At 37.6% G+C, this 23,872-nt stretch overlaps 1 protein-coding gene across 5 annotated transcripts in view; it reads right to left on the bottom strand.

Moving 5' to 3' along the window:
* The window catches only part of PCMTD1 (protein-L-isoaspartate (D-aspartate) O-methyltransferase domain containing 1), a 73,880-nt gene that overhangs the window by 9,026 nt on the left and 40,982 nt on the right, over positions 1-23,872 (bottom strand). The window contains exons 2-4 of one of the 5 annotated variants that reach the window (XM_074987185.1): positions 23,064-23,186; positions 22,769-22,945; positions 14,752-14,854 (exon numbers count right to left, since the gene is read on the bottom strand). In XM_074987185.1, the coding sequence (XP_074843286.1) occupies positions 14,752-14,854; positions 22,769-22,859 (194 nt within the window). In that variant the 5' untranslated portion in view covers positions 22,860-22,945; positions 23,064-23,186. Of the gene's footprint in view, positions 1-9,777; positions 9,970-11,507; positions 13,064-14,751; positions 14,855-22,768; positions 23,187-23,872 lie in introns of those variants that run through there. The other 4 variants (XM_074987188.1, XM_074987183.1, XM_074987187.1 and 1 more) reach the window with 4 other exon arrangements.

Genomic DNA, 23,872 nt, shown 5'->3' with positions numbered 1-23,872 from the left:
TTCATGGCAACAACATTGTAGAGTCCAGAGGGCCCAGCTTGAGATGAACAGACAATTCACACCTCAAAGTTATTCAAGCTGTCAGTCACTGCACTGACTCACACTTAGCTCATTTTTATATTCTCCCTGCAAACACAAAGACGACTAAAAGCACAAAATGTAAAATAAAGTTGGGGAGAGTGCTAGTAGTCTCATGAAACCTTTCATGACCCCTGGCGGGGGCTCATCATATTAGGGAGAAGCAGAGGCAGACAGTTTATATATGCCTGACCTACCAACTACTATGACCCCTTTTTACATTCATGGCTTCTTCCTGCCCTTCCTCTGTAGGATCTGCCAACACGTTGCCAGACACTCCCAGCAGCAGCCTTCCATGTTTCCTCTGCTGGTAGGCTCAGCTGTCTCCTGAGGCTTATGGCACTGCTGGCCGCTTAATTTTTCTGAAACAAACACGAAAGGGAAGTATTTCCAAGAAAATGGAATGACATGCAGAAGGGCAACACAGACAAATCAATTTTTTTTAAAGGAGTCTCTCAGAGAAGGGACATGAGGAGCTTCCAGACACATTTTCAAAGTGTCTGCCATAGTCTGTGAAGACAATCATGGTTAGGGGCCCTTTGAAGAGTTTTAGCAGACTGTTCACCATATTCTCTCTGTATAGGCGATAAAAGGAGAGGGGAAGAGTTTCCACAATATCCATAGAAATAGCCCATATGAGTGAGGAGGCCCCTGAAAGAACAATATGAACCTTACTATTCCTATTGTATATTTTGGGGTGTGGAAAAATTCTATTTTACATTATGTCTCTGATTTATGGGCTGGGGTTGCAAATAGTTGACTTGAGGAAGAATACCAGCAGCTCTTCTTTCTTACTAGCTTTAAGGCATTCTGCAATCTTTGTCTACAGCACAGGGCTTAAGTCTTGATCCAAGATAATACAAAGCCTTTGTGAGATGCAAGGAAAGCCATTACTATAGGCAGAGATCTCTGTCTGGTCCAGGACCTGGCACTACGTGACTTGAGACAGGCTACACAAGCCACGTGATAATAGGAATTGTCAGAAAAAAAAACAGCACAGTGATCACTTCAGTAGTATAAAAGGCACTGTTGACACTCCACTTAACTATTGGACAGCTAAAGTATACATAAAATAAAAACCTATTGCCATAAAAAGATTCAGCTGCACAGAAAATAGATAAAACTACCCTGATGCAGAGCAACTCCTGAACTGATCTGCTCTTCTCCTGTAAGTAAAAACATACAGGAGCTATAAAACTAAAGGACAGAATATGAAAGAATCTGAGTCAAAGGAAACAAAAATGCTCGCTTACAATTGTGTGCCATCTCCTATTGGTATACTCATTTTCTGACTCCATAAGTAACAAGAATTTCTGAATACCAAGTTGACAGAATTAAACTGTTTTACAAGATGTATAAACTGGTCCAGGACTACTTTTAAGTCAATAAATGATATTTGAAGTGCATAAATTCAGTTGAAAAACAGTTGTCAACAAGAAGTTTGATAAAAAAGTTTTGATGTAGTATGAGACCAGTCACTGAAACAACAGGGTCACATTGAGACTTCAGCTGATATAACCTCTTTTGTACAGAGATAAACTTCTCTGTCACTCTTCATGTACTAAACTTCAAAGAGGCATTTAGAGATTTGAGGGTATTTTTCCCTTCAAAAGGCCAAAACAAACTTCAAGTTCAAATCACTATATTGTACCTCCACATCACTTTCAGCATAAGTAACTGACAATAAATGCAGTATCACTGCAGCAATATCAGGAAGAAGGAAACTTATAGCCTATTTGCAGCAGCCTCTTCTACCCCTTATCACACTGCTTGTTTTCCTCATAATTTCTGAAAAGCATGAAACAAAAATAACAGACACAAATATTCTTCTGTAATACAATAAGTTTTTTTTTTTTAAAAAACATTTATTCATTATGTCCAATCTTTCCATTACACTTTAATACCACACAAAAACACAAACTAGTTTGTTTCTATATGAAATTCAGTCTGAGGCCTTGTCTTCATTTACTTGTCCAAATATCAATCTCCTGGGGTTCTATTTAACAGATCTAGTAAGAACGTGCCAAATCAACCCCGATGGTACCCCCATCAATCCTGGCACTTCAGTCACAAGAAGAGAAGTTGATGGGAGAATTTCCTCCAGTTGACCTTCCACAACGGGGCCACTGCAGAAATTTGACCAAAGATATGTCGACTCCAGCTGCACTATTCTCATTATCTGTTTCCTGTGGTATAGATCTGACCCCAGATAAAATCCTTCAATTACTCATATTGACACTACACACAAGATGCCAACAACGATTAATTTCATTCGCAAAGTCTTTTAGCTATCAACCTAGAGTAGTCATTCAACCTCCTTTGCTCTCTAAGATTTTATTTTTTAAACACCAAGAACTTTGCAGAAAAAAAATGAATATAGTGTCAGAATGCTGGCACAAACAAATATATAAGCTACTTAAGATACAAGACTAATCATTTTCTAGTCTCATTTCAGGTTAATGACTAAAAAGAAACCAGGCAAAGATTTGGGTCTAACAAATGCCTGATGTGAATTACCTTTTGTTAACACCTAATATGATTACTACTGTGGTTTGATTTTTTAAAAGTGTTTAGAAACATCTCTCTGCATTATTTCATATAAATTACGGCAAGAAAATAATTAGATAATGGTGGTCCAATGCTCTACTAATGGGGAATATGTGCTTTGAAGTGCATCAGCTTATGCAATGGAATTAGATATTGTCATATTGAGCTTGGAAGGACCGCCAAGAACATCAGAAATTAAAATACTAGTTATATACAGCATGGCACCTGCCACAAGGACATGGCATAAAATAATGTAACACTGGAGTGGGTTTTTTTTTTTTCATATTAGGCTAACGATAGCCATTACCCTTGATTTTGTTACAGCTTATTAGCAATCACACACTTTTTCCTCTAAACTTCAATGACTACATTTTGATAGTGCTTCAAGAGTCTTGAAAAATGTGTCTTAATGTGTCCTTTCCAGTATAACTTGTTTATGAATTTAACAGAAATAGGATATGTTCTTTCAGACAATTTCACTGACAAACAAAAAAAATTAATCATGCATCCAGGAAATTTCATTTCATTTCTCACTTTCAAAATATGACTCTTCATAGGGACCAAAAATGAAATATTACTGAGATAAAAATTAAACAAACATTCACCAATTTACACCAGTGTATTTACTTTGAGGAAAGAAATTAAGAGCTTTTTTTTTTTTTTTTCATTTGTATCCATGTGTACTATGATGCTTATAACAAACCAAGGGGGTAAAGAAATATTTCTAAAATCATGGAATTAAACCCTGAGCGATATGAACCTGATCAACAACTCACTCTATAGTCACTACCCAACAGTGAGTGGACATGCAATTTCATATGCGACCAAGCCAGCAGAATCTGGAAAGATTCTATTCACTAGTTCTTTTGGAGCATAAGCTTTCGTGGGCAAAGACCCACTTCATGATGCATCTGACGGACCGGGGCTTTGCCCATGAAAGCGTATCCTCCAAAATATCTGTTAGTCTATAAGGTGCCACAGGACTTCTTGTTCTCAACGATACAGACTAACACGGATACCCCTCAGATACTTCAGTAGTTCTAGGACTCTAGAGAATGCACTTCAAGTCTCAGACTCTGTCTTGTGCCCTTCCTCAGGAGGTGACATAACCAGCAACCACTGTCTAAATCCTCTTGAATGTCCCCACGCTCCGAAGTTGCATTTCCCCACTTCCCCAGACCTTCACCTAGTCTGTGGGCAATCAGGATCTGTGTGTTTAACCCCATCAGACACAAGACAGAAAAATGAAGAATAAAGGTTTAGCAGAAGAATTTAAACTACATTTAGTCTTAAACTAATCCAGACAAAGCTCTCTGAAAAACTTAAAAGACCTAAAATGTTTTCTCCTATAGTGTGAGCTAACCCTTTTCTGTGAGCCTGTAGTATGCATTAGCACAGGGGCTCTCAACCAGGGGCATATGTACCCCAAGTGGTCTGCAGAGCTCTTCCAGAGGGTACATTAACTCAGCGAGCTCTCAGCACTGTCCAGAGCATCCTGAACATGGTGCCGCATTCCAGCAGCGACTTAAAGGTCACTGCAGCTGCTCTTTGCAGGGTGGCAAATCAAGCCCCGCAGCCCTTTGAATTGCTGGGACCCAGGGCAATTGCCCTCCTTGAACCTTATCTCCCACCCCCTCGTTAGTAGGCCTGGTCACAGTACACAGGTTAAAAATATTCACAATTTGACAGAGTTATATCCCACTAAATAGCCAAAAGAAGTGGTTGAATAATTTTGCAACAATAATAATAGAGACGTAGCCCTGTAAGTTTGTATTCTAACAAAACAGTCTTATGTGCTACATTACTGCTGTTCTAAGAAAACAAGATTTATTTGGTGATGAGATTCTGTGGGACAGACAGACAATCTGATCGGATGAGGGGGTCTTCTCCATGAAAGCTCATCACCAAATAAATCACTTGTTAGTCTTTAAAGTGCTACATTACTGCTGTTCTGTTTTGTTAGAATACTGAAACAAGATAGGCTTAGTGTATGATTCTTCTAAAAGATTCGTCTAAGATGACCTTTCAAATCAAGGCTCCAACCTCGCACTCTTAACTCATAAGTCAGTCCATTGACTCTGATAAGTCTAATATTTTTCAAACTGATGACTACAAAAGTATCTTGCTTATTTCCTCTTTTAGAGTAGGTATTTATTTTGGACTAAGTTAAAAAAATAAAACAGGATGATGTCCCACTTTAAAACACATGCACAAAGACATGGCACTTGATTCTCATTTACTTTTCATTGCCAGAGTTTAAATTGACTTTTATATTAATGAGAATAAGGTCAATGGTCTCTACCCCAAGAACTCACAAATTAAGTAAACAAGCAAAATGGTGGGGAAGAAAAAAAGAATTTTTAATTATGTACTTAAATGATCAATTACCTCCAATGTTATAAAATTGATTTCTCAAATGATGTAACAGAGATGTAGCCTTTACAATCAAAAATATGGCCTTTGTGCACTGTTCCTTCAATAGCTTCTGAACATATTCATTTCATAACAGTTATTCTGATTCTTCCTTCACCCATCCTTGGAGAAGGAAGTCTTACAGAATTGTAAACTTATACATGTAGATTTCAAAAGCTGCCCCAAACCATTTTTTAAATAAAATTTTCAATGTGTTTGAAAATAAACTTATAACCAATAAATTTTAAAGCTCTATCTTAAAATTCCAAATCTTTAAGTATAAAATTCATTTCTAAGGGGATGAGCAATGCAAGGTCTTTCACACCAATTAAGCTCAAGACAGGAGCTGTTCTGGGCACAGGTACTCAGCCATACAGAGGCTCCCATTGTGTCCACTGCATATGACACTGAGGAATGTATGTGATGGTCCCATGACAGGCTATGAGGGGCATCCACAACACATCACATATGGTCTAAAGAGGCCACTTCAGCCTGTGGTGTTTGGGGGGGCCTTGCAGCAGTCCCCATTCTTTACCCTCCATTTGAGTGGGTAAAATTGAGCTCCCAACCTCATCACACTCCACCTGCATAAAGACCAAATACAGGTTGCACCTCTCTGGTCCAGCACCCTTGGCACATCAGTGGTCCCGAAAGAGGGATTTTGCTGGACCAGGGCTACGTCTACACATGCCCCAAACTTCGAAATGACCATGCAAATGGCCATTTTGAAGTTTACTAATGAAGCGCTGAAATGTATATTCAGCGCTTCATTAGCATGCGGGCGGCAGTGGCGCTTCGAAATTGACGCGCCTTGCCGCCACGTCCAGACGGGGCTCCTGGGAATAAGGGGACTTCGACATAGGCGACGTCCTTTCGAAAAGAAGCCCCGTCTGGACGCGCCGCGCAGCGGCATTTGTGTGGCCATTTCGAAGTTTGGGGCACTTGTAGACACAGCCCAGGTGAGGTTAACATCCATTAGTCCCTGGTCACCCCCCGCTGGCCCTTCAGAACCAGCTCCCCAGCTCTAGCTACCGGGGTGGATGCTGAGCTATGCTACCACTTGCCCAACTACCCTTTGTGAGGCTGTCAGGAGGCCAGCTCCACTTGTCCTCCTGTCCTGGTTCTCTGGTCCAAGAACGAGGGATGTTGCTGGACCAAAGAATGCTGATTTTAGGAGGTACAACCTGTACTCTAGCCAAAATAAAAAGTGTGATCCAAAGAAAACATATGCAAGCAGACCTCAAAAAAACCATTCAAATGCATTCTAAATATAATTTCTAAAAATTTTCTCTTGCAGGAAACTGCCTTATATCAGGGTTTTGCGATTCACACTCTGAAGATGCCATCTTGAATACAAACAATCCAGGGAGCCACGTAATGCGTACTGCTTGAGATGTTCTTTACATCATCAAGTTTAGCGGGGGACATCAAAAGCTATGAACTGAGGTCTCAATAAAAAGCCTTTCAGTAAATCTTCCAGATTTATTTATGGTATATAAAATATAGACAAGCTAATGGCTTGGGAACAAACAGTTATAAAAGTAGTTCATTGTGTCTGGACATGGATAGCATTATTCCATTTTGTTTTAACTTGCCATATGGGCCATTGCTGAGGCTAGATTCCAATGAGGCTCTTATCTAAGAAAGAAATCCTATAAAAGTTTTATAACAATTTGGTATTTCAAAATGCTTATTTGTTTTTAAAAGCATTGTAGATTTTATTGTCCTTTGTGCATCCAGCTGTCCCATTACTTTCTCCTTCTTATGTCTGGACTAAGCCAGGCCAGTTTCTTGGGGCCTAAGAAAAGGAAATTAAGCTTTGGTATACAGGACAGAAAATTATTAATCTAATATTGATAGTTCATGGAGCTTTAGCTTTAACAATTTTGTTGAATACAAATATTGTTTAAGTATTTAAAAAAATCAATAAGAAATTAAAATCCATCTCAAAAGCATTTGGCCATTGCCTACAATATAACATTTAGGGAGGATAATATTTCATATACAAGCATTGATTAAATTTACTCATTTCCAGAACTGTATGATGTAAGAATATGCAAATTCTGGAATTAATCATCAGACTATTTTCAAAACTTCCTTTTGGATATTATAGATGTTGATACAATTTCCAAAAGATAGTCCTCGTTAGAGTATCTATTTTTTCTTCCAGTATTCATTTTCTTTTTCATCAACTGCTTGTATCTTATCCATAAACTTTACATGCTGACATTCAAGATTATGGAGGATCTTTCACAGGAGGACTGCAAAGTCAAACTTATGTGGAGAAGACTGAATATAGAAAATAACCTGCTTTGCAAGAATCATAGAACCATAGGGCTGGATGGGACCTCAGGAGGTCTGCGAGTCCAGCCCCCTAAGAGTCTCTTGGTAAGTAATAAAGGAGTCTAATCTTTTGGGTCCAAAAGAGAATTCTCTTTTTGATCATCTGACAGATGCAATATTACAACGGATTTCTTCTTGATCTTTTAGGAGGCCAGAAGACAACTAGGAGAAACACGTACTAAAAATTTTGGATAGCTGTGAAGATCCACAGCAAATGCTCCCAGAGTCAATTCTGTCAAGAAATAAAGAGTACTATTGTTCTGAATTAGTCTGTTTTCAGTATCTCTGAAAGTTTGCACTTGTGCGCCACACCTTCAATGAAAACTTGATTCTTTCCGAAGAGCCATCTGTTGATTTATCCAATTAATGTTCATGTTGTACATATATATTTGCATTGCCAAGATGTTAGAGGCCAACGTTCATAAATTCCTGTCGCCTTTTGTAGGACAAGCCAATCTCTTGGTTTTTGTTACTAATATGTACCTTATTCTCATTGTTAACCTCTGACATTATCCATGCAATTATTCTTACTCATTCCAAGCTGCTGATGGGCTTTTGAGTTGTTAAGAGACTACCATCTTAAAGAGGTGCTTTTTCATATATTCCCTAATCCAGGAAGTGGGTTTCTTTGTTAATGCTGTTCTCAAAAAGGGTTTGGAAAGAAATTACTGTTTGTATCTGTGAACACCAATCAAAGACTAGATGACTGCGTAAGGAATTGCAAAAGCAAGTGACAACCCTTAAAATCTGATGTGACGTCACGCTATGCATCCACTGCAACAATGAATGAAATAGGGTTTAGCATTACAAATGCAGCTGATAATGTTGCAGATAATATTTCTCTCTGACATTTCTACATTTATTCAACTTAAAACCAATGCAATAACGCCTTAAACGCTCTAATCACATAACCAAAGAAAGCTCAGAAACAACTCTGGAATACAAGACTAAATGGATAAACCTGAGGTAATTAGTGTCTTTTATGGCCCTTCGATATCATTTCTAAAAAGTTAATTGATTGATATTTTCATCCATTTCACTGAGATGAACAGAAAACACATTTCTCCCTATGTGATTTTCTCTGGAGGACAAATACTTGTGATTCAAGAACTTGTTTCTTGCAATTACTCCTTATATTCATTGTTAATAACCTGACATACCCATACAATTATTCTCACTCAGTTCCAAGCTGCTGATGTGCTTCTGAATTAAGAGAATTGTTTCTTGCAAATACTTGTCTAGATTTGTCTGCCCTCCCCGCCCCCACATCAGAGTCTGTTCCAGCATTTAAAATCCTTCATATTGCGTATCTACATCTTGAAAACAAAATGATTTGAAGAAACAAATGTTCTGAAACAATGATCTAAACTGATTCCACTGCGGCCACTCAGATTTTAAATAAAGGGAATGTTTCCCCCTTCTTCATTTCTTCTGCCACAATGCTATTTAGTGCCTCAAATTTTCCCATCAGCAAATTCTATGAAGGAATTTGGAATGCAGATAATCTTTCCATTGAAGTAGTGCATGTTGTTTTATACAGTGAAATTTCAAGGTATACGTTAACATAAATATCCATTATAAAATATGAAGCTAGTGGTATTTGTTGTCAATTTAACAGTTAGATCATGTTACTCAACTTCCTTTGGGTCAGTTCATAATTCTGCTGCTATCAAAATTTGTGGCAGCAAAAGAACTGGTGTCCCTTTTTCTACTTTTGTCTAGGAGATTTTTTTATACAACGCTTCTGTGTAGGGGATTTCTTCAACTCTTACAAAATGGTTACTCAGCAATATTCAGCTGCTGCATCTACTTTTGCTAAGGCTGGTTGTGATATCCACTTTTAAAATCCACATTTTATAATGCACGTTAATAAATATTCCTCCTTTGTAACATCTCCAGATGATTGTTGATGAGGAATATAAACAAATTTTTGCCACACACTTATATCATCATAGAATTCTAACGTATAATCTGTTTTTCTTGATCCTTGTTGGACTAGTAAAGCTCAATGACAATTCATCCCTCTGGAACAGCACAAGATCCCACAGCTTGGAATGGGTTTAGGGGTTACTTTTCTCTTTTCACTTAAATGCAGGGCTCATTTCCATTTTTCTTTTTGACTGCTTTTACCTTTTGTTTTTATAGAAGGATAATAATTTGACTGAAGCTGAATGAAGATGGTTTTCTTCTTTGATGACTCCTTGTGCATGCCTATTTGAACTTTCTTTACAAAAGGAGAAATTAGCCTTCACACTGTCCTTATTAAAATGAACCCAATTTTACTGGAGACTATGTAATGCTCTTGGGAGACTGAAACAGACTTACTGAAAGACTTCAGGAGAAAGTCTTACCCATAGTATTTATCCCAGAAGTAGTACTAGAATCCTAGTCACTTACCATTGCAGTTGTTTCTTTAGAAGAGTAGCGATAATTTCTTTTGATCCTGAGAAGAGTGTTGATATTTCTTTCACGGCACGTACTTCGGCAGCTTACACACGTTTGGTTTTTGATAGGGTGCTAGGAGATGGGCAACCTAGCCCTGCCCTGTGGCTCTCCCTCCGAGATGGATATTCTAGGTCTAGAAGCCGACTGGGAGCAGAAAAGACAACATATTCCCCTTCAATAAACAGGTGAAGTGGGGCCTAGCACTTTGCACATGTGCTTTAGATAGAGCCTTTTTAAGGAACGAGCTTTTTCCTTAGTGACATGCATTCTTGCTCAAATTTTAAATGTGGAAGTAATTCTTACCACATGTCAAACTCAGACCAAGAGCATCCTTCAAATACCACCTAAGGTAAGCACTCTTTCACAACATGTTTTCGAAGAGTAAATCAGCGATCACCATCTAATTTACTTCTAGAGGTAAAACTAATATTGTGATATGGAATCAAGATAGCACTTTACTTTTCTTAGGTTATCCAATGATTACTCCATCGCTATATCCATTAATAGGAGAATGAAACCTTTACAGGTTGGAGATATATGGCTATAAATGCAAATGATTAACAGAATGATTTTCCTTTTTAAAGCAGGAATCTGAGCAGCTTTAGAAGCGCCAAGTGATGGCAGCTGAACTTCCAAGAGTCAATCTCACTAAGCATAGGGAAAAAAACAAAAACAAAACAAACAAACAAAAAAAAAAAACGGTGAGCTTCTCCCTCCCACCTCAAATCCCTTTAGGGATGAATATGATACTTCAATAGCACTCCCAGGCTCTGATCTAAACCTATTCCACCTGCTAAGAAATTAATCTTTTTGTTTATGAATTTCCTCATCAAGAATTGGGAGAAAATGGTATGTTATGTTATAAAACACAGGATTTCTGCACGTTTCATCTTTTATTTTTCTTATAAAAGTGTGCACAGTACACACTTCAAATAACCCTATTTGTTTATATTGTAAGAACTCTGTATTAAGAAACAGGTCTTAGCTGCATGAGCCCCAAACAATATCATCATATTCTGCACTGGAAATATACAAATCATTGAAGAAACTGTCCAAAAGGTATCTATATTTTTTGTTTGGTGACAGGTTGCCAAAAATTTAAGCAGAAAGAACCAAGCCAAACAAGAAGGCTATTGAGTGCCCTTTTAGAAGATGCACATATGAACTTCATTGAGGGGTTTTTATATTTTTATCCAAGGCATGACCACAAAGATGAACACAGAAATGCCAAAGCTTTTGCCACTTGAAAATGTAGTCTGCTTCCATCTGGTTTGCATGCAGAAAACGCACAACACAGAAAGATTATGTCTTAAAACTACAACTGACCTAGAACAGACTAAATAAGCATTATTTAGTATATTACAGAATCTTTGCTAAAATATGCATTTAAAATTTAGTTTGAAGCTCCTTAAATACGGGAAATAAGCTAAATCAATTTTAAAAGATATTTTACTTTCCTGGAATTAGTATACAGGTTCAAAGGCTCCTAGTCATCCACTGAATAGGTACAGAACAGGAAATAGCAATTCAAACTTCTACACATTGTCCTGTCAGTGCATCTCAAATATAACCTCAAACACAGTTTCGATTATAACACCAAACAAGCAGGTGAAAACAATATTTAGTCAATATAGGCCCCTGCTGAGTTCAAGTCAGTGATCTAGGTGAAAGACTCTGCACACCTTTCATGAACACTTTTCCCAGAAGGCCTCTCATCCAAGCACTGAGCAGATCCAACCCGAATCAGCTGAAATCAGAAATCACAGACCATAATATCCATAGGCTAGGTATCTTATTTATCAACTGAAGCCCCAGAGACCTAAGTAACCAAGCATCAGGAACCCAAAACCAGGCCTCTTGCACAAGCGTGTTCAGAGTAGGTCTTCAGGACAGATTTCTGTATGTAGTATAAACAAATCAGGAGGAGCAGAAGAACAATTCACTTAGAATACCATGTACTAGATCTTTAAGATATCATCACCCTTCCAAATACTGGAATAATTGGTACAAATCAGCTTTATTTTCAAAGAAAATAGCCAAAATCAGGATCGTCAAGAAAGGAAAAGTCATCATTTAGGCAGCGATTCCTTATTCCTTAATTTGTGATAAAAATGCGTTTGGTAACTCAGTTACCAGGAAACAGCCATACACTTAACAGAATTTTGTTTGTTGCCTTAAGCTTACTCCCCATAACAACTGCTCGGCTGCGTACTGAAGCAAGAATGATAGTTGAACAACAAAATGTAATATAAAAGATCCAAACTTGTCAGTTGGCATAAAAACTTCCTGTATGATACTTACATTAATCCCAAGTGCTAGTTACAAAGTGGCATACAGTCAGTTACTTGCAGCTAGAAGAACAAATTACCTATCACCTTAATAAACAGTAACATTCAGAGCATACCTAAGTAAACCTTAAGCCTTTGATACTTCAATTCATTGTAAGATTTCCATAACACATCTCAAAACCACATTCCTTCAAACCAGGCACAATCATGCTCACGCAAGAATAAGAACATGCCAAGCTCACAGTTTGTAACTAAGTTTTTAATAAAGAAACTGAAAAAAAAAAAGTCAGTACAACCCACTCATTTTGATATTTATTTCTAAAGTTGCCACATTTTCATTATGTTGTGATTTGGATCCTTCCTTCTCTTTTCCTGTTTCCCAATCCTCCCCCATCTCTCCCAAGCGCAAAAGATAATTTTTGAATAACTCAACAATGACTGAAAACTGGGTGTTTTAACAATAAACAGCATCTAAATTTCAAGTACAAGATCACTAATGTGAAGTTAAGATGAGAGAAAATCGTAACAGTTTCTTTACAGATATGCCATGAATTAATTGTTCCATAATACTTAACACACAAAATTCTGCTGGCTATAGTCCTTTTTTAATTCATGCCAGCTTAATGTAGGGTACACCAACCTTCTAATTATAAGAACAAGTACCTAAAACTAAAATGAAGATAGTAATGAAACACATCCATCTTTTTTAAATACAGTCTCATTTATTCTATTAGGTAAGCAACGAAAATTAAACATACAAAAATCCCTGTCAAAATAACATTAAAGATCAAATTTAAAAATCAACAAAAGCAAGTAAGCTAATTCAGAGGTAAAACTAACCACACCATTTACAGAACTTACCTTGTTCTTTTTACCTACCCTAGTAAGAATGACCCTCTCTGTTTCAGTAGGAATGTAGGAATGTTTGGTCATACCAGCAGAGGGATGGTTAATACCTGGAAATCCAGGGAAAGGGAGAAGATGGGAAGGCACATACCCAGACCTGCCAGGGCCTACTTATTCCTCAACCTGTAAGAATCTTCTTGGGGATGGTATGGGGCTGTTCTGCTTCCCATTGGTTGGGTACAGGAGTATATTGCTTTTGGGGGAATTCTGAATCACTACATGTGTACAGAATGCAGGGCTCCTGCAGATTTCTTTTCTTTCCTGCAGAGAAATTACTTGCGATGGGGAAGCAAAGAGAAGCTGCAAGAACAGTCATGTGCCCCTCCCCGCCAAGGCACGCAGGTCAAATGGGCACCGAGAGTAGTCAACAGAGATATACACCATCTGGGACTGGGTAATGTACTGTGGCATGCTCAGCATAAAGAGGAAGGTCTACGAGGTGCTTCTGAAGAAGCAGGTATGAACAGGCTCTGTGTTGCCAGACAGAACAGAGCATTGCTAATGTGGTATAAGAGCAGTATGGCCTTAAAATGTTTATGGTGCTTTAGAGATTAAAACTGGTCTATATTTTTGAACTGGAAAAAAAAGTCTCCAGTCAAAATGAGCTCTATTAACTGTAACCACTACCTTTCTGGAGATGATCAGTAGCCAGTATAAATTATGAGTTTGAATCTCCAGCCCTTACTTGCTCCTTAATTGACTATGATGTATCTCAGAACTTATGGCTGCATATATTTGTTGACTAATAAATAGAATTAAAGGGTCACAACTAGCTACATTACTATTAGAGGCTGGTTGTGAATTTCTCCAAAGTTCCTCATTCCCATTCTCCATCCACTGTACTGTAGTGTAAATGAATTATCAAAATATTTGAAACTAGTGTGATTTGATCACATTATTTTAAGAAATACAAAATGCAAAAACTTTTAAAGTATTGTGCAGAGAATTTTTAAATTTCTTTGGGACAGAATTCCCCAATGTAGCTAACTGGCTTTTGTGCCTCCTTCCCCTACAATGTAAAGCCTTCCTGGACACTGGAGGACCTTCTGCCTATAAGGGGAGAGGACATACCAAGGTCCTTCCCCTCTTGGTACCCTCTTAGAGGGAAGCAAGAGAGCATGCGAGAGTGAGGTACAGCCAAGGGGTAGATCAGAATAGTGTCAACCTTGAGTTAGTGGTTATATGGCAGGAGCCCAGCAGTTCCACAGTGGACCCAATTAAATACCTCGTACATAAGAAAGGGGAGGTGCATAATGCCACTTTCCATTGTTAATAACTTTGAAGGTTGCTACTTAAACCCATCCCCCGAGTTTTTTGTTCATAGGTGTACCCTGACCAACCCTGTCAAGTTACATGCTTTATGTTGACATTGTTTAATATCTATACAACTGGCATTTCAGACTGTGAATATTAATCTGAGTAAGTTATGCTTATAAATTTATTCCATATCTTCACGCAGAAGAAGCTGCATAAGAACACAGCATAATAAAGTGAGTGAGTTTATGGCAAGAAGGCTGGACAGATTTTGCCAAATACTCTCAAAGAATGTTCCCTTTAAAAATAAACCTTATTTTTTAATCTTTCACTTACCTCACTTTAAACATGTCCCACAAACTTTAAGTTTGATTTCCAATAATGAACATTAGCAAGATGTTATTTTTTCCTTTTTAATTTAGTTAAAAAGTGGAAAGATATCTGGTTGCAAAAGGAACCGGGGAAGCGAAATACTTACTTATCAAAGATATCACTATTTTTTATGAAGCTCTCCAATTTCTCCTTGGCATATTCTACCACATCTGAATGAAGCTCGATTCCATGATTTATTCCAAAAGGGCCTGCAATTAAAGAAGCGGTTTTAAAAGTATACTACTGTTTGATTCACTTGTATAATGCCATTCATCTAATAGTATTAGTGTTTTTACTAACAGTTAATTAAGCTTCCCAACAAAAAGAGAGATTTTATACTCATTATAGATAGGCAAATTAAGACATATAGGCTGTCTCTACACTAACCCCTTTCTTCAGAGGGGACACGGTAATCAGCTTGAGCAGGGAATAACAACAAGGTGCTGCAATGAATATGCACCACTTCATTAGGCTAATCCTCCCCGCAGCAACTTCAAAAGTTGCAAACTTCACCGTCCACTTGCCACGTAACTGCGGGCACTTCCAAGTACCCGTGCGATTATGAAGTGCCCTTACTCCTATTTTGAAGTTGTGCTGGTACGTCAAAGTGCCAGCGGCTACATGGTGTGCCAGCACTTTGAAATTTCCGAACTTCATCACAGCAACTCATTATTATTCCCCACTCAGGCTGATTACCATGTCCCCACTGAAGAAAGGGGATAGTGTACACACAGCCATAACGATTTAACAAGCCAGTGGAAAAATATAGGAGGAGAACTTAGTAATGCTCGTGCCCCATTTCCTGTTATAATCTGCCCACGTAACACAAAAAAGAGCAAGTACGGTTTTCCTATTAGCCTTTGTGAGAGAAATGTGCTTAAACCAGTAAGTCAGCTTTTTTAAATCTTTTTATTAGACGTTACTATGGCACAATTTTAGTCAGAAGCTTGAATAGATTTCATTCGTTGATTGTTATAATGTATCTGTTAGTAGGAGGATTAAAATTTGGTAAATTTAAAATATATTATATTGAAGTGGAATTAACTCAAGTGATGATAGCTCAGAGATTCAGCATATTATGCTCACATCTACACTTGTGACTATAAATTTTTCTCAATTATGCAGCTTCCTGAATCCTTATGGGTAACAGCATTCAGCCAATTGGAGCACAGAAGTGCTACACAAATATTAATCTATAATAGTACAGTAGGGTCTCAGGATTCACAAACAATGTTTGCAAATTCAATTATTTCAGAGTGCTGGCAGCTGCCGCTTGCCCTGAGGCCCCAGGCCCCCTCCTCCCTGCCGCCCTAGGCACCCTCCTCCCCGCCATATTCGCAAAAAATCAAGATTGGCGAGGGTTCCAAGCATGGAACCCTTGTGAATGTTGAGACCCTACTGTAGCATGCAGATCTTTAGCATACTGATCCTATGGATATGTCCACGACATTCACTTCTAACCCAAATCCTTACCCTCTGAACTCTACAGTAATCATATGCTTTTAAAGAGGTTAAAAATGATGTTTAAGCTTGGTAAAAGAGCCAAGTCTACTCTCTAGAGGCAGCGAGGTGCAAGGAGACCCATTATAACTAGGTAACGAGGGACTGCCAAGGAAAAGAAGTGGCTGTTTCTTCTGGACATAACGCGACAGGAATTCTATACATAGACAGTGCACAGAATGGAGATGTTAGTAGCTGAGCAGAGAAGAGGAAAAAAGCAGATATCAACCAAATAGCAGCTACAGGGTGTGTTCTATTAATTCAGTAGTCAGTATGTCCTGAGCCTTTACTTTTTCAATTATTTAGCCCAACACTTTTATCAAAGACAAGAAGCATTTCTGTAACACAAATGATTTATCTGGGGAAATTCATCAGAATTTTCTTCTGCACAGCAGAGCTATTTGAGGAATTACAGAAAGAAAAATACAGAAGTATTTCTGATGTACCCTAAATAAAAATAGATAGCTTGACAGTACTGCTTGCTTTTTATTGAAGAATTTGTAAAAAACACCATTAGGTAAATGTAACCTACTGGTGGAAATGCCACCATAATATACTAAACCACAAGGCTGGAAAACATTTGTAATTCTGAGCATGGAATTAGAACATCTTGTATATTATGCAACGAAGGGGATCTGAAAGAGGTTATTGTTAAGTGCACTGCTGATAAAGCCCTCCTGCTGGCAGGTTTACAGGACACAGAGGGAGAACCTGCTTCCACAGCACCGAAAAGTGTATTTACTGTTGGTACACATACAACCTTTATTAACTTAGTTCATTACTTCCCAGTGCACTATGAATGTAAGAAGTCCTTTTCTGTCTCTTGCACTACAGGTTGAACCTCTCTCATGCAAAACCCTCAGGACCCGACCAGTGCAGGAAGAGAGAATTTGCTGGACGACAAGAGGTCAATATTTCTGAGCGCATTACAAACACACCGGTTACTGGGCTCTTAGAAGACATTAAAGGGTAAATTACAGCACAGAACACTGAGAGCCAAGTCTAGTGGCCATAAACAAATTTTTGGGACGATAGGAAACTTAGTCGTCTGGTAAGCTAAAACCATGGACTACAGACTATGGAATTTACCAGATGAGAGAGTGCCAAATTAAAAAGGTTCAACCTGTATTAGTAAAGCTGGCTATAAAATGGGAAAACCATATCTGTGAAAATGTTCAATATTTAAAAAAAAAAAATTTCACCTGACAAAATGTCAAAATATGTTGTTTTTTTTTAAATGAAGAGATTTCAAGATACAGTCCATTTCAGGACCAAAAAAAAAAAAAAAAAAAAATCAGCTTTCTTGTAAGAAACTGCCCTACAGCCCCATTCCTGGCAGACAGAGGCAGACCAGCCTCTCTACCCCTTCCTTCACCCCCAAATCTGGCTCCTGCTCATCACTTCCAGAAGAAAAAAACTGGACCATAAAAAATTGAAACTAACAAAACCTTTCAGACTAGCCACTAGTATTCTGATTTTCCCAATGAAAAACTGAAAATTCTTCTGCTAAACTAAAATTTTCACATAGGACAACAACATCTGAATATCATTCTGACAAAAGAAAAAAAATGTTTCTTAATTTTTACTTGCTAGCCAATAAGCATTTTTACAAAAATAAGCTGTTATCAGTATTTTAAAAGAGAAAACTTTTACAAAATCTTTCCTGAGAATTAGCAACAGGTTTTCAAACAATTTACTTTTAAATGACTTCTCACTCCCCTAGTACCATCTCCTAAATTATTTCCCTGTGTCTAGTATTTTAGTTGCACTTTGAGCTGTTTTAAATTATAATTACTGCTGTCTTCCAAAATTCATGCAAATCTCCAAACAGAGTAATATTTACCAGTTTTATAGACAATGATAAAGAATATCAAACAATTTTTTGGAATTCTGTAACCGTGAGTGTGACGAGGAATGTGTGTGTAAATATTATGAATTTCATGATCAACATGCAACAAAATAGAAATCAGTCTCTACCGCTACACAACAATGCAAAATACTGAGGTGTCATGATACATACACTTCAGTATTGCTTTTTCATAAATTGAACAAAAACAGGGTTGGCAACGCTATTCTCATTAGCTTTTCCACTTTGAGGATCTGACTGTGTATGTGATTTGAAAATGGTCTAACAAATTCATAAAAAACTGACACTACTTTAACTTTTGTGTTACTTCCTAGAGTAACATTTCCTTCACAATCTGATCATACTATCCTCATCATCTACCACCATTATCAAGTATTTATAGTTCTAATATCTTCCAATACTCAATTACAGAAGTCAAAGGATTTGTCTGCACTGATCATTAAAATAATGTAAGCTATTCTTTCTATATATATTATAATTCCTATGTTTATATGTTAAACTTAATCTAACGTAGAAAATTATAAAAGACCATTTTATATTTCAAAAATTCTTCTTTTTCAAGTCTCCTGCAAATTAATTTAGTGTCACCTTAACATTTGTATCATCATAAATATGGTTTAATCTACTAACCCCACTACTGAACTGCCTTCTACTTTATCAGATACCCAACCACTGATGAACAAGCTTTTACTTCCTAACACTGATACAGGGCAAATTGAAATATGTTAGGGTCTGTTTTGAGGAGAAAAAAAAGGTTCCACTTCATTAAAATTAGTAAAAAAATCTTCATTTTGAAAGATTATTTTGTCCAAGTATTGCTACAAATCTGACAAACCAGGATGAGTTAAGAACTGCAGAGCAGGTTTTAGCTGCTGATTCACACACTTAAGCCAGGGCTACACTAGGCTGAAAGTCAATTTCAGATATGCAGTGCTAGCTACGGCAATTACATAGCTAGAATCGACATATTGGAAATGTGACTGCCTTCACTAAGGAAGATCAATGGGAGAATTTCTGCTGTTGACCTCCCTTACTCCTCACAATAGCAAAGAGCACAGTGGTGGACTAGCGACCCCACACAGATCGACTTCACACCTCTTTACCAGATGCATGAAATCAAACTTGGAAGATTGATCCTGACCAGGTTGATCTTCCCGGAATTGTAGACAAGCCCTAGGTCTGCCCTTGAATGTCTCACCCCCTTTGTGAAAGAGTGGGAGCAGAGGAGAAAATATCAGTCACTTTCACTTCTTAGATCTCCTCTTTCCCTTACTAGAAACCTGTACAGATTATTCTTCAGGGCCAGAACTGTGCTGGGCCAGGCAGCACACATCATATACACTTGCCCTCACAGAGATTAGTTACATAAAGTAGAAAAAAAAATTGAGTAGAGAAATCAAATATAAGGAAAATAAATATCAGGACAAAGGACTTGATTTCACCACCTTCACTCTTGGTATTTGCTGGAGAAACAGTGCCCAGAGCTACTAGCAAACTAAAGGGGAAGAAGTCTCTCTTTATACCATATGTATAAGTATACTGTAACAGCTACTAAGGAACAACTCATATATACGCAAGTTTGTACAATCTCCCATACAGATACAACAAACCATCACGACAAATACTAAGCTAGCAAAACAAAAAGCAGTCAAGCAGCACTTTAAAGACTAGCAAAATAGTTTATTAGGTGAGGTTTTGTGGGACAGACCCACCTCTTCAGACCATAGCCAGACCAGAACAGACTCAATATTTAAGGCACAGAGAACCAAAAACAGTAAGCAAGGAGGACAAATCAGAAAAAGATAATCAAGGTGAGCAAATCGGAGAGTGGAGGGGAGGAGGTCAAGAATTAGATTAAGCCAAGTATGCGGACGAGCCCCTATAGTGACTCAAAGTTCCCGTCCCGGTTTAAACCATGTGTTAATGTGCCGAATTTGAATATAAAAACCAGCTCAGCTGTTTCTCTTTGAAGAACGGTGCGAAAGTTCTTTTTCAGTAACGCACATACCTTTAGGTCATTAATAGAATTCCCCATTCCATTAAAATGTTGACTAACTGGTTTGTGGATCTGGAGTGTTTTGATGTCTGTTTTGTGCCCACTGACCCTTTATCTAAGGAAGTTAGAAGTCTGTCCAATATACAAACCATCTGGGCATTGTTGGCACATGATGGCATATATGATGTTAGTAGAGGAGCATGAGAAAGTGCCCATGATTCTGTGAGTAACCTGGTTAGGTCCAGTGATGGTATTTCCAGAGAAGATATGTGGACAAAGCTGGCAGCGGGCTTTGTTGCAAGGAAAGGTTCCAGGACTGGTATTCCTGGGGTATAGACTGCGGCTGTTAGTGAGGATCCTCATAAGGTTGGGAGGTTGTCTGTAGGAGAGAACAGGCATGTCATCCAGGGCCTTCTGGAGTGTGGCATCCTGATTAAGAATAGGCTGTAGGTCTTTAATAATTCGTTGAAGTGGTCTGAGTTGGGGGCTGTAGGTGATGACCACTGGTGTTCTGTTCTTGGTTTTTTTGGGCCGATCTTGGAGTAGCTGGTCTCTGGGTATTTGTCTGGCCCTGTCGATTTGTTTTTTTACTTCTCCTGGTGGGTAATTCAGGTTTATGAATATTTGGTAAAGATCTTCTAGATTTTTGTCTCTGTCAGTTGGATCAGAGCAAATGCGATTGTACCTAAGAGCTCGACTGTAAACAATGGATCTAGTCAGGTGTGCAGGATGGAAACTAGAAGGGTGTAGATAAGTATAGCGATCAGTAGGTTTTCGGTACAGGGTGGTACTGATCAGGCCATCCTTGATTAGTACTGTAGTGTCCAGGAAATGTATCTCTTGCATGTTGTAATCGAGGCATAAGTTGATGGTGGGATGCAGATTGTTAAAGTCTCTGTGGAATTCTTCTAGAGTCTCTGTGCCATGGGTCCTAATCAAAGATGGTCATCAATGTATCTTAAGTAGAGGAGGGCTAATAGGGGATGAGAGCTGAGGAATCATTGTTCCAGGTCAGCCATAAATATATTAACATATTGTGGGGCCATGCGGTTGCCCATTGCAGTTCCACTAATCTGGAGGTATAAATTGTCCCCAAATCAGAAATGACTGTGTGTGAGAACAAAGTTACAGAAGTCAGACACCAGACTGGCTGTAGTGGCATCAGGGATGGTATTCCTGATTGCTTGTAATCCGTCTTCATGTAGAATATTAGTGTACAGAGCCCTCTACATCCATTGTGGCAAGGATGGCATTATCAGGAGCCTTAAATATTGAATCTGTTCTGGTCTGGCTATGGTCTGAAGAAGTGGTTCTGTCCCATGAAAGCTCACCTAATAAACTATTTTGCTAGTCTTTAAAGTGCTACTTGACTGCTTTTTGTTTTGATAGCGTATAGACTAGCACGGCTTACTCTGCTACTATTCAACAAGCTAGCCTAAGAGTATGGTACCTAACATGAATAAAGTGAAATCATTACTTTTTCAGTATGTACCAGCATTTTGAATGTATACCTATGAATGAATATTTCACCAAAAGCATTACTGCATACTGTATTTTACTAGCAACAAGACCACATGTGGTACCTAGTAGACTAACAGATATTTTAGAGCATAGATTTTACTAGGTAAGGAAACAAATTTCAGTTTCCACAAGAGGGAGCACCAAATCAGCTCTCTGACTTTGTTACACCTCTTGGAAGTGAACTGACAGATTAATCCTGTTAAACGTTCTCCTTCTACTTAGAATAGTGCATGCTTCCCTTTCTGCTCTCAATTTGCAATAACTAGTAATCCCAGACTTCAAGAATTCCATATCCTGGAAGAAATGTACATTCTTTAAAAAAAATTGTAGCAGTGAAATTAATGCTCCCGTAACTGGGAACAAAACTGAGATACACAAATATTTAATTAGTTGAAGAAAAATTTCTTTCAGTCCATTGCTCAGTTTTATGAATTTCCATTGGGCAATGCAAAATTATTGTAAGAGGTACAAAACAACTGAGGATACTTACCAAATAAAAATAAATAAATAAATAAATAAATAAATAAATAAATAGAAATCAGCAGTAGGGCTTATTTTCTTTTAATATAAAAAGAATGAATTTTAATGTAATTTTTCTACTCTGTAAGATAATAAAATAAATTCAGTTACCAAAGCCATACCACATTCTATTTTCAGTTGTCAGCTTAGCCTTATTTAAATACAGTTGAGAGGATAAGTAGTAATTTTAAAAATCCCTAATCTTAAGTAGAAAATATCTGCCAGAAAATAAAATCCTGTTTTTCAATATAGGTGACTTTGTGAAAAAACAGCCTACTCTGTGTTCTACTCGTATAAATCTCTTGCCTTTTGTGTCATATATCAATTTTAGATCTAACTGTCCCCTGTTGAAAATCATAATCTATATAACCCAACAATATTTGGTTTGTGTGGGACTTACAGTATCAAAACCATTCACAGCTTCAGGTGACTATAGAAGGTTAATCTCTTTAAGAAGCAAAAATACTGTTTTTTGTTAAAAAGCACTTCTTAAAAAGTTTTCTTGAATAACATTTTCTAAGAATTAGCTAGCTACTCAAACTTTTTTTACAATATTCTGAAAGTGCATTGCAAATTCCTATTTGTGTGATTTTATTACATTACTTAAAATTACAGCACACTATATCACAAAATACTGGCAAAAATTATGACTCGTTAATCTAAGAATCTGTATTCAGTAACCAACATTTCATATTTGTTTAATTTTTTTAAAAAAATTACCTAATATTAATCCCACCATTGTACTCAAATATCCGGTTCCGCTACCCAGATTCAGAAAAGATAATCCTGGTTGAAGTTTCAATGCCTCCATGACTTCAGAATAAATGCAAGGTGCTGATAAGTGTATATTTCCATGCTTCCAAGCCAAGTCTTTATAAGCATTCTCCCGATATCCTTCTAGAAAATAATCACCACGGTCAATTGCTCTGAAGGCTTGCTCCACTCTCTCAGTACGAATATACTGAGCTTCTTTCAAGTTATCAATTAAATCATCATTGTCTTCCCCAGCACTCACAGCTCCTCCCATGATGATTTTCTATAATTCAATGAGTCTGAAAATACATTAGCAGGAGAGTTTTGAAGTGCCAGTGTGTAAAAGACTGTTCTTTTCCTTTCATCAGAACATCATAAATGAATCCTGGGAGGAAAAAAAAAAGTTTACTTGTTTTGACTTTCACAGGCAAAAAAGGCAGCATCAACTCATTAACAAAATCAATTGTTAGAGATCATTTAAAAAAAAAAAAAAGAGGTACAGAGGGGAAGACCATTAAAGCTACCGGTTTGAAATGTGGTTCAAATTCATTGGAAAAGTAACATATTAAAAACATGGCAGTAATATTCAAACATATGCTTAAATCTTGTAATAATAATAATAATAATAATATGCCTAAACCTTTTCCTTCAGATTCAATTTACTTAGTCAAGGTGTACAAAGATTTCCCCTTCTCTGAATATTCACCATGTTCTACTCATTTTAGGCTATTGCACTGAAACCTATCTCCATGGTTTATATACACCTACAATAAAAACATTAACAGAGGGTCAGACTTTTTCTATAGCATCTACATGACTTTCAGTGGAAATCATGTTCCTGAATGACCCAGGTCCCACGTAGTGTGCCTAGAATTGGACAAATAAGTGGTCCTTTCTTAAAAAAAGGAAAGGTTATGCCTTTTCTTGTTTGTTTTCTATTTTCAACCTATATAACCCAAAATCAATAGTTAGGTTTCTTTTTCTTCTTCTTTCTGGTGTGCATCACAAATGGTTACATGATGAGGCATGAGCTAGGGTAAATTCAGCTCAGACTCAACTGCTGGTAACATT

This window comes from Carettochelys insculpta, chromosome 2 (genome assembly GCF_033958435.1).
Source record: "Carettochelys insculpta isolate YL-2023 chromosome 2, ASM3395843v1, whole genome shotgun sequence".
NCBI classification, from domain to species: domain Eukaryota; kingdom Metazoa; phylum Chordata; order Testudines; family Carettochelyidae; genus Carettochelys; species Carettochelys insculpta.
The sequence above is the reverse complement of the archived record's forward strand: the minus strand, read 5'-3'. Positions and strand labels throughout refer to the sequence as shown.